The 12,220-nt window shown below is 41.3% G+C and overlaps 1 protein-coding gene across 4 annotated transcripts in view; it reads right to left on the reverse strand.

Moving 5' to 3' along the window:
* The window catches only part of CTIF (cap binding complex dependent translation initiation factor), a 252,226-nt gene that overhangs the window by 35,726 nt on the left and 204,280 nt on the right, over nt 1–12,220 (reverse strand). For all 4 annotated transcript variants that reach the window (XM_090285545.1, XM_090285544.1, XM_090285542.1 and 1 more), the window contains one exon: nt 2,305–2,460. In XM_090285545.1, coding sequence (XP_090141671.1) covers nt 2,305–2,460 — 156 coding nt within the window. The remainder of the gene's footprint in view (nt 1–2,304; nt 2,461–12,220) is intronic.

Here is a 12,220-nt window from a genome sequence, read left to right on the forward strand (position 1 = left end):
GGGCTTTGGGGTACAGCTCCAGCCAGGTCTTGCTGCAGGGGCTTGGGGCATGACCTGGATGTTATTCAGTGGGCAGCTGGAACAGTAGGCCTAGGGGGGATTCTGCCAGTTGGGAGGACCCCAGGTCAGGGTGAGCCCTGCTGATTTGGGACCCGCCACCTGCATGGCCTCAGGGGAAAAGCCTAAACTCTTCCAGTATGGAGAGAGGCAGCAGCAGTGCCTTTGGCTTCCAGAAACTTCCTGGAGCTGGCTCCCCCTGCGTTGGGTCAGGACTGGATAGAAGTATGCGTGCATGGTGAGGTAGGGGAGGCAGCAACTGGACCCAAGAATTCAGGTGTCTGTCTCCTGAATTCTGGGAAAGGAATGGGCTCTCCAGAGGGACTGCTAAGACCCCCAGGGCACACCTTTCTATCCCCATCTTCTCTTAAGGTCCTGTTTTAGGGAAGCTGGGTTTTCTATTGGAAAGAGCTCTGGATTGGGAGTTCAGGAGCTCTGGGCCAGGTCTGGCAGGGACTGACTGTGCGTCCCTGTAAGTACATTCAACCCCTGTGGCCCCTTGAAGGTTGGGTGTATGCCCAGGCTCTAAGTCAGACTGGAGGTCACCCAGGTCTCTGAAAGCCACCCAGTCCTAGAACAAATCCCTGGGGCATTTCCTTCCAGTAGCCCTAGTGCACTTAGCACCCCCTCCTCACCGTGTGTTCCTCCCCAAACCCTGTAGATTAAGCAGCATGATCCCTCTTTACAAATAAGGAACTGAGGCTCAGAGCAGATGAACTCTTCCCCAAGCTGGCAGAGCTAAACAATGGAAGAAGCAGGATTTGAACCCAGGGCTGATGCTCTCAAACCCCCTCACCATGAGGCCCCAAGCAGGTAGGTTGGAACATGGGGCTCCTGTTTCCTCTTTTACAAAATGGTGGAAGCCAAAGATAATTTACTTACTCTTCAAGTTTACCATGAGCATGGCAGAGGTTTGTGTTTGTAACACTGTCCCAAAGAGATGAATGCCTCAGAGGAGGGCATGAGAGGAGGTTCCTTGTTTCCAGCCTGTGAGGACCTGCTGGCACCTTCCAGATCTCACACCAGAACGTTTGTGCTACCTCAGGCGGTGTTAGGAGCGCCCCAGCTGCGGGGGCCAGCACTCAGCCCTGCTTCCTTCTCTGAGGCGCAGGGGACGGCAATACCAGGGGGTGCCCAGATCACGCAGAGGGAACATGTTGGGACAATCCAGGCCATTGCCCTACATCGGTGCTGCTTTCTGCCTTGAGAGGGGCTGTCAGGGGCTCAGGGCAACTCAGACAGGGATGAGGGGTACCCCAAGAGGCCATCTGGGCAGCATCCTTCCTCCAAGAGGCTGGTCTTTGGATCATCCCCAAAGGGATCCAAAAAGCAAAGCTACGGCCTCTCTCGGTGCTGCACTCTGAGCTTAAGACGCTTGGAGAGTGAAATGAAGTTGGGAGAAATCATTGTCTGAATCTGAGAAACAAGCCTGAATTTGAGTGCATGCGTTCTGACAATGTTTGGCTATGTCGCGTGGCAGAGGCTTAGGGTTTACAGAGCGCCCAGGAGAGGCTCTGTGCTCTGCTTTCCTGGGCACCCATGCCATCTGGAACGAGCACCTTGTTTCCTTACAAACGGCTGCCTCAGAACCATTTACAGATACCCCTCCCTTCTCTTGAATTGCTCTACTATGTTTCTTTCAAGAACACAAAAATGTCCCTTGACCCCACAGCCCCCATTAGCCGACACCTTTCCTTTCTCAGAAGCACTTCTCCAAAGACTTGTCCACACTCAAATCCTCACCTCCACTGACTCCTGAGTGTGGCCTTTGTGGCTCCCACGCTCACTTCACTGACACCACGGTCCCCTGGTCTGATGCTGAGCCCAAGCCACTTCTCTGTCCTGGTTCTATCAGATCCCCAGAGGCCACTCCACCTTAGGTCCTCGGACCCGCTGTTGGGGATGGGAGGGGACAGCACGTGCAAAGTGTGGGCTGAACCCAGCTCCTAAACAGGTGCTGCGATGAGTCTCACACTCTCCTGGGACCTTCTCTGACCCACGCCTCCTGGCTTGCCTCCTGCCTCCTGGTCACTCCTCACCACCTCCTTGCTGGTTCTTGTCCATCTGGTCCCCAGCCCTGAGTACCCAGTACACATCAACACTTCAGACCATGCTCAGTCCGTGTTCCTGACCTCTTCCTGATCTTCAGACACTTCTACCTGAGCACCTACATGCCAGTTCCGAGGTCACCCGAACATAAAATGCTAACTCCTGGTTTTCAACGTTGCTGGACAGGCGGTGTCTTACCTCCCTGAGGCAGGTGTAGATGGGGCAGACGAGCACACGGAAGGGCTCGCCCGTGCTGCTGCGCATGGTGCCGAACACCTCGCACAGGAAGGTGATGAAGCCCAGCCAGCGCTCCACGTCCTGCTGCTGCAGCTCCTCCCGCACCGTGAAGTCCTTCTGCGGAGGAACAAGACACCAGGTCAGCCTCACGGGGGCTGGGGAGGGGTCCGCGCACTGCCCCCTCTGCTGCTGGGCCTGCTGTCCAAAGGCTGGGCAGGGGCAACTGGTAAACCCCATGTTTTCAAGGAGGAAGGGGGTGGGTGACCGTGGCTGAAGCATGAAACTTGGGACTCACTGTGGGCAGCAGGACCATTGTGATCTCTGGCCACGACACCTGTTCTTCAGGTTCTTCAGTGTCCCTACACTGGGGGCCCCTCAGCCTTGCCTCAACGGACCTCAATACTGAGGTAGGGGGGAGGAAGAGGACACTTTCCCAGAGTCGTCACCTCTCCATTCATCTCCCTGTGCCTAAAGTTTCTCCCTTTGCTAACCCCCAAATCATGCCCTCCACACAAGGGAGGGTAATCAGAACACTGCTGAGTGCATGTCAGCAGCGCACAGATCCCCAGCACTGGACTAGAGACAGCTACAGTCCCTGCCTGCAAGGAACCTAGAGCATAGTGAAAACATTAGAGTCATTCATGCATTCGTTTACCCTCCTTAAAGGTATTATTGCCCCATTGTGTGCCAGGCACTGCATTAAGGCTAAGATAAAACATGTTAATTCACAACTGTGATGCAAGAGAAGGTATTAGGAGCCACTGGGCGTCTCAGGTAGAGGGATGTTGGGAGCTCACATATATTTACTTAGCCAGAGAATTTTCATTGTAATTTCAAAGAGGAAAAAAAAATCTACAAATAGCTGTGAAGATAAAAGAAACACCTAGGTTTCTTACAAAGGAACAACAATATTGTTGGCCTTTTACTTCTATAGTTGATGTTAAAATTTAGAGATATTGAGGCAACATCTTCATAAGCTTAAGGATAAAAGAACACACCTAGTTATGAGTGAAAGCAAGAGAAAGAATCTTACATAAGCAAATGTTTTTAAAAATCCTACCGACATGCTTGTCTTTAAAAAAAAAAAAAACCCCAAAACCCAACAAACCCAAAAACCAAAACAAAACAAAAAACACTAAATGGTACAGCTGTCATGGGAAACAGTATGGTGCTCCCTCAAAAATTAAAAATATAATCACAATATGTCCAACAATTTCACTTCTGGATTTATATCCAAAAGGACTGAAAGCAGGATCTTGAAGAGATATTTGCATACTCATGTTTATAGCAGCATTATTGACAGGATCCAAGAGGTGAGAGCACCCAAGTGTCTATCAATAGATGAATGATAAAAAGTGGTCTGTACATACAATGGAATATTATTCAGCCTTGAAAAGGAAGGAAATTCTGACACATGCTACAACACGGATGATGAGGACATTATGCTCAGTGATTAAGCCAGTCACAAAAGAATAAACATCGTATATTCCAATAGATATCTAGAAACAGAAAGTAGAATGGGGGTTGTCAGAGGCTGGGGGGAGGGGACAATGGGTTCAAGGGTCAGTTTTAGGCAAGATGAAAAAGTTTTGGAGATGGGTTACATAACAATGTGACTTATACTTAACACAAATGAACCGTATACTTATAAGTGGTTGAGATGGTAAATTTTATGTTATGTATTTTTTCTGTTTTACCACAATTAAAAATAATTTAAAAATTTAGAACCTTTTTTGAATGTATGCTCTAACCAACAAAATTTATGACTCATCTTTGAGGAAACCATGGTCTAGAAGGACCAGAAGTGAAAACTGAAGACAGGTAGGCTTATGAAGTTAAGTCAAACTAAGTAATTAGAATTGTGGTTATAAGATTGAATCAAAAGCCAGAAATAATCCTTGAGAGAGAGGATATTTAATTTTTTAATGTAATTTGATTAAGAATTTCATAATAGCAATGACTTAATGAACCAAAATTAAATTACTAAAGACTGATAAATACTGCGTAGGAGAGGGGCAGAAGATCGTAAAGCCCACATTTCATAATTTAGACCATAGGGTTTCACAAGTTATTGCTTCTTTCTTAAGTTTGATAATCAAGAGAAATAGAAATTAAAGTATGCCTTTAAAAATATTAAAGTAAACACTAGTAACCATGAGCAGAACTGAAAACAGTACAGATAAAAGAAATGGATGAGTAAAAATAATTGTGGGCAAGTGAAATTAAAGCACTAGTAAAATCAAAGTAGTTTTTAAGATTACAATCATTAAATAAGAAGGTTATCTATATTGATAAAAATACAACCCATAATAGATAGCATTAAACATCATATACTGTATAGCACAGGCTCAAAACAGAGTTATTGGGAAATAAAACCACTAGCATTCTATAACTGATTAAATTAAGAAAAATTAATTACCTGGATCATTTAAATAATGTAATTAATAAGGCTACATTGAAACTAGCTTTGTTATAAGTTGTGATTCCACTATGAATTTGTAAACACAGATATTCTACAGGTTGCATACTTGGACCAAGAATTAAGAACAATTAAAAAAAAATAGCCAATTATCAATCAGACCAGGTAATGAAGCCTAGGTTAGAATTACTACTGTGCATTGATTTAAACCAGCCTTCTTAGGACTTCTGGCCAAGATGGAGGTGTAGGTAGACATGCTGCATTTTCCTCCACAACTAAGGAATAAAACTACCTCAAAACTAGAGATAACTAGAAGTTCCAGAAAACTGAGCTGCATGGAAGTCCAACAAACAAAGATATAAAGAAGAAATACTCATCCAGACAGGTAGGAGGGGCAGAGCCAGGGCAGACAGGACGCGATGTGGTGGTGGCAGTGGCAGGCCGGCGGAAAGTACAGTCACACGTTTTAAAAAGTAGAGAGGGACACCTGGGGAGCACTCCCAGTCCCAGACCAGACCAGACCATGCAGCTCACAGCTCCAGCACCAGGGAAAATCAAGCCTCATTGCTTCTGACTGTGAAAACCAGTGGGGCCTGGGGCGGAGGAAGAAACTGCCAGTGTCTCAGTACAGTCCGCTTGTTTAAAGGGGCCCCAGAGTCTTAGAACATCCACAGACCCACCCACTCTGGAAACCACAACCACAGCAACAGCTAGAGGGGTGCCAGTCCCATACAGAAGTGGGAGAAGTGCCTGGAAAAGGGGTGAGTGCTGAGCACGCGGCATTGTTCCCTCTCAGACCCCTCCCCCACACACAGTGCCACAACATGGTGAAACAGTCACCCCACACTAATGAATAGCTAAGTCTCCACCTCTTAAACGTAATAGGTGTGACAGCTCTACCTAAGACACAAAGATAAACACAGGAGCTTGTCAAGTTGAGGAGACAGAGAAGTATGGCCCCAAAGAAGGAACAGATCAAGGTTCCAGTGGGAGAACTAAGTGACGAGGAGATAGCCAACCTAACAGATGCAGAGTTCAAAACACTAGTGATAAAGATGCTCACAGGCTTGACAGATATGCTTGAGTACGGTAAACCAGTCTTCTTAAAACTCTGTAAATTTCTATACTTAATCATGGGTTAATTTCTTTTTCTAACCCAAAGGCATCCATTTCTCACCCAAAATGAACTGTACTTTTTGGGAGCAGAAATTCATTAGCATAGGAGATCTGTTCAGAAGTATCAAGCCATGCACACACTATGAAGCACAGAGACATTTGTACAAGAAAAATAGGGAAAAGATACAAGAAATATTGTACATAGGACAATGATGCCTCAGTCCCCTTTAAAGTAGGCACCTTGACCCCCACAAAGCTCTCCCAACATCTCTTCCACTGTTCAAAACACTCTGCAAAATCCTTTGTTGGAATCATCATCACCTGCCCTGTTGTATTTTCCTGAATCTCATCGGACAGTCTGAAATCTCTTCTCTTTCAAAGGTGATTTTAGTTTTGAGAAAACCCAGAAGTCACAGGGTGCCAAATCCGAGCTGTGGGGGGGCTGAGTCACCTGGGTGATTGGTTGTTTTGCCAGAAAACTTTGCAGATGTGATGCCTGAGTGGGCGTGTTGTCATGATGAAGCTGCTAATCACCAGTTGCCCATAGCTGGGGTCGTACCGCATCTCTCAACTGACAAAGAACATTGAGGTAGTGCTCCTTATTAATTGTTTGACCTGGAGGGGTGTACTCACAATGGATAACACATTCCCAATCAAAAAACACAGTCAACATGGTCTTGATCTTGCTGTGACTTAGCAGCACCTTCTTTGGGTGTGGAGAACCAGGAGACTTCCATTGGGAGAACAGGGCCTTCGTTTCCAGATTATAGCTGTAGCCCTATAATTCATCTCCAGTTATGACCTTCTTGAGGAGATCTGGTTCATTGGTAGTGATTTGAATCAAGTCATTAGCAACTGCATCACAGTGTTCCCTCTGCTCTGGTAGTAGCAGCCACAGAACAAATTTTGCCACGACACATTTCATGCCAATATCCTGCATCAAAATCTCAGACACAGTAGTTTTTGGAATCCCCAGATCAGCTTCTAATTCTTACACTGTCAGTCACCCATCTTTGTTGGTTGTAGCCTGTACACATTCAACATTCTCAGGTGTTCTGCTTGTTGCAGGCCTTCCAGAACATGGATCACTTTCAACAGATTCTCAACCATCTTTGAAGTGTTTGTGCCACGGTTTCATTTGTGTTGCACTCATTGCATTGTCCCTGAAGGCCTTCTGGATCATCTGAATAGTTTCCATGGAGGAATGTTCAAGCTTAATGCAAAATGTGATACAGATTCATTGCTCTACTCGTTCAGTCATTTTGAATGTGACGGTCACACAGTACATATGCCCACTCAACAGTGTCTCCGTCCCCTGCTAACTAGTGCAGTGAAGTGGTCACTGTTCACGCATGTGCATTCCAGTCCACTCACTTTGGCTGCCAGGTTACATTTATGTTGCACATACCGTTCTCATTATGTTAACAATGGCTAAACTTTTTCCAGACAGTTTGGAAATGTTTATTTACATTTGAGAACTTTTCAGTTGCTTTTATCTGTCTTCCAATCAGGAAGACTAGAAGGACATTCACACAACCTAAAGTTTAGAAAATACATTTTAAGGTCTATCCAGGAATCACTTTCTTTAAAAATAAATAAAAATAAGATATGTTAAACAGAGTATTATTATTTTACAAAGACAAAAGAAAGATGGTGAAGTTGATTGGTACAAGTGGACTTGTGAAGTGTTCTAAATCAAAGATTTATTAAAACACATTCTAAAAGAAAAATATTAAAGGAGACGTGTTCACTATTCTCACCAATTTCATGACAGATCAAATAAAGCCTCCTTAACAATTTATATCTGAAGAGAATAGCTTTCTAACCAAATTGACTAGACTTCACTACATTACTAAAAACTAAGACCCTCATTCTAAAGAATACATGCTAATAAAATTCTAAAACACTGTCTATATCTATATGGATATATGCACATATATGCTATTTGGCTATGTCATTTTTCTTGATTTTTTAAATGTATGTGTGTATGTATGTATTGTTGATGTATTTTAATAGCTATAAAGTTGTCATATAACTTAAGGACTTTACCACTTTCAAGAACTGCATGAGAAAAAGAAAAACATAATTTTTATTTAGCAATTAAATAATTTTCCCAAATAGATTATGTATTTACCTCCTTCAAAATGTTTAGAAAGTTTTTAAAATCTTCAGTAATACAGCACTGTGCTTGTATTCTAATTTCTGTTGTATCTTCAAGTTTTGGTAATGTCTAACATTGAATATTCTTTATCATCTTTCAGATAATTTATTTTAGATAAAAATTCCCCTCTTTAAGCAGTGAAGAAAAAAAGTCCCTTTCTCCCACTCCTTGTCATTTCCAGTCTCATTTATATTAAAAATTCTAGGCCAAGATGGCCACCAACAGAGTTTTACAACCAACAGAATTTTTAACTAGTAGAGACTATAATTTAACATGCATTGGACATTTTGTTAATCTTGATTTTAATCTACTTTTAAAAGTAACTAGGAGTTTGCTATTTGGGGGCTGTATGTCTTAAGAACCAAAAAGGACAATACCTCTTTTATGTTTAATTCCTTGGATTTCTTTGTGTGCACTGTTAAAATGTGTTATACAACCTGCTACCTTTCATTTTAACTAAAAGTTTGAGCAGCAAAGGTAACCTTTTAGGAAAAATTACATTTAAAATTTTTCTTTATATATAATGTTTGGAATGCCTAGAATTCACACTTCAAAAAATATAATACTTGCTGTCAGGGAAATAGGGAGTAAAGTTTCCTTGTCTCCTTTCTAGCCTAGAAAAGGCTTGTGACCAGAGGTTACTAGTAATTAATAGTAGTATTACCTGAACTAGATGAATACCCAAGAGTATCTTATGGACCATAATTAAAAATACCATTTCATTTTGCCACTCAGTTTTCTTTCCTTACTTGGAAACATCAATTTAGAATGTGTTTTCTGGGTTTTCACAGTATGGAAATGAGATTTTTACTCTAAACAAGAATTACTCTCTAAAACATGCTATGCCATTCCATGGAGTAGGTAACCCTAAATGTCAAAGGATTTAAAGTTAATTTTAGAACCAAGTTTTATAGCCCACCCCCAAAAGTGGAACTTTAAAATTTTATTTATTTATTTTTAGAGATGGGGGCAGGGAGGGAGGAAGAGGGATAGAGAAACATTACTGGGGAACACATTTTTTTATTGAGTTAGATCTGACATTTGTTTTAGACTAACTTTTGGCACCTGAATCCAAAAATGAACCAGTTTTTCTATATCACGTCAACTTTTTAAGGTACAGGATACCCTCCTTTTGTCCCTAAAATCATACAAAATGTACATACAAAGGAAAATTAAGAAAAAGTTACCTGAATATACTGTTCAGTTAGTTATTTTATTTATATAAAGGCTACATATTATTACTGTAAGTCAAATTGTGTACAAGTAGTAAAGTTCTGCTACCAAACATACATATTAAGGTATTTTATCTTTTCAAATGATAGGCTAAGAAATGCCAAAATGAGATACTTGAAACAGTCTCCTTCAGTTGGCAAAGCTTGAACAAATTGCTTCATGAGACCCAGTTTTATGTGCAGAGGTGGGAATATAATGTTCTTTCTGTCAACAAGTGGCTCATGTAGAATGTTTGGATCACCAATTTTGAGGTCAGATCTTGGAGGCCAATTCGATTCCACCCAGTGCTTCTCATGAGCTCTGCTGTCCCGCATACACAGAAAACAGGGATACTTGGTGTATCCACGTTGCTGACCAAGAAGGAAACAGACCATTTTAAGGTCAACACAGATGATCCACATGTGCTTGTGATATTACGACAGATCAATGACTCTCTTTATGTCTTCATATTCTTCACGAAAACAAAATGAATGGCCAGTTGGGACTGCACCAAATAAATTGCCATTGTGGAGCAGGACACACTTCAAGCTCCACTTTGAGCTATTGATGAACAGTCACCATTCAGTTGCGTTCTAGATTGGAATTCCCAATTCCTCTATTAAACCATGTATGTTATGGCAATACACAAAGCCACCATCACTTCGAAAGTATTGCAGAAATGCACTTTCTCTTGATCGAAAGTAGGATACTTTCACTCCTTTTTCAAGCAAGTTTTTCTCATGCAGTCCTGATGCTAGGAGTTCTGAAGCCTTTCTGGAGAGTCCCAAATCTCGTGCCAAATCATTCAATTCATGCTGATCAAATCCCTTACAAACTGATTCATCTTCAATTTCAAAGTCTTCATCATTGCTGTCACTTATTTCTTCACCATACTCCTGTTTTTCGAAAGAGGGTAGTTCAATGAAAACTGGCACTGGGGTTTCAGCTGAATGAGGCACTGGGCATATAGCTGATGGCAGACTAGGATACTCTATTTTACATTTATTTTTCTTGTCACATCCTGATGTTTTCACTATACAAAAGTAACAGTCACTTGAATGATCTCTGGGCTCTCGCCAAACCATAGGTATACCAAATGGCAATTTATCATGCGTTCCCTTCGTCCACATCCATAAACTCTCGACACACTGCTTGCACACCTTGTGAGGGGCCCAAGACTTATCCTGATCACCAAATTTTACTTTAAAATATGAAAAATAGGCTTGCCTGACAAATGCGCTGATGTTTGTCCTTTGGGAATGGTGAAACTGCCACAGATATAACAAAACGAATCAGGATTGTTTAGGCACGTACGACAAGAAATAGCAGAGGCAGACATGATCTGAAGGAACAGAAATAAGTACGTATGTAAATAAAAAAATAAATACTGCTAACTCCTTGTATACAGACAAGAACTTGGACTACACTTCGGAACACGATTCATTATATAGAACGGCACACAACCTCTCACCACACTGTCTTATGTGTAACTGAATAGCCTAGACAAGTATGAACCTGTCACTGGTCTCCAAGGTGGTTCCCCACCCCTCCCCACTTGAGGGAGGTTTGCTCTCAGCCAATAGGAAAGCACTAGTTCTTCCCTGGATCTAGGCTTGATCCAGCCTAGAGTGGTCACATTAAGATAAACTGTACAGAAAAAACTTGATGTGATAGAAGAAAACTAACTGTAGTTTTGAAATCAGCATGCCTATTTAAGTTTAAAACAGATGAAAAATCAAACTCAGCAGAAATTATGTTAAAAATTGTTCCCCTGTGTTATGTGAGAAACATCAATTGGTTGCCTCTAGTACCTATCCTGACCAGGGACTGAATCTGCAACCTAGGCATGTGCCCCAACTGAAAATTGAACTGGTGACCCTTCATTTTGTGGAACGATTCCCAACCAACGGAGCCATACCTGTCTGGGTAAGAAAGTGGAATTTGATTGTGAAACTATAGCTATACAAAGGTATTTATCCTGCAATTGTGATGTAAGATAGGGTGGGTAACAATTTTTAGTTGCCTAATATACTTAAATGGAGTTTTTTATTAAGTGAAAATGTGAAATAAAGAGTTTCAAAAAAAGAAAGCCAATTACTTGGAAGTTAAAAACATATTTTCCTAAAGAAAGATGGATTAAAGATGCAATCAAATACATGATAACAGATTATTTAGGAAATTAAGAGCTATAAACACTTGTGGGATGTGGTCAAAGCTATACTAAAAGGTAAATTTATAGTCTTAACTATTTTATCTATTAAAAAACGAAGCGGAGGAGGTGATTCCTACGGGCTCTTCTTGGGCTACAGGGAGTCTCCTCTCCCCACTCCTTCCCCATTCTCCCTTCCTCCCTTTACCCTTCCCCGCTTCTTCACTTCCCTTGCTCCTATGGGCCCTCGAGTTGGACCGGGAGTTTCCCTCTTACCTCTAACCCCTTTCCCTCCCTTCCTTCAATAAACCTGGTGTAAAATCCTAAAAATAAATAAACAAACAAATAAATAAAAAAGGAAGCAAATATATCATCTAAACCTCTGCTGTCCAATATGATAGTTACTAGCCACATGTGGCTACTGAATGCTCAAAATGTGGATATAAAAACTAAGAAGTGCTGCAAGGTATAAAATAGATACTAGTTTTTGAAGACTTAGTATTAAAAAAGTCTCATTATTTTAAAAATATTCATTACATGTTGAAATTTTGGATTTACTGGGTAAAGTAAAATATATTATTGAATTTAGGACATATTACAGATAAAGCCAGAAATTAATTAATTAGAAAATAGAGAAAGGAAATTATATATAAAATCAAGAAATAGAAGTAAAATTAGAAATGCCAACAAAATATGAAAACAGATGTGGAGTAGATAAAAAGCATAATAGAAACTATAACTCAAGGTTGATAATTTTGGAAAAAACAATGAAATAGGTGATTAAAAAAATAAATATACCTAACTTCACTAAAAAAGAAAT

The sequence above is a fragment of the Furipterus horrens genome, unplaced genomic scaffold (genome assembly GCF_987537825.1).
Source record: "Furipterus horrens unplaced genomic scaffold, mFurHor1.1.pri manual_scaffold_8, whole genome shotgun sequence".
Lineage (NCBI taxonomy): Eukaryota > Metazoa > Chordata > Mammalia > Chiroptera > Furipteridae > Furipterus > Furipterus horrens.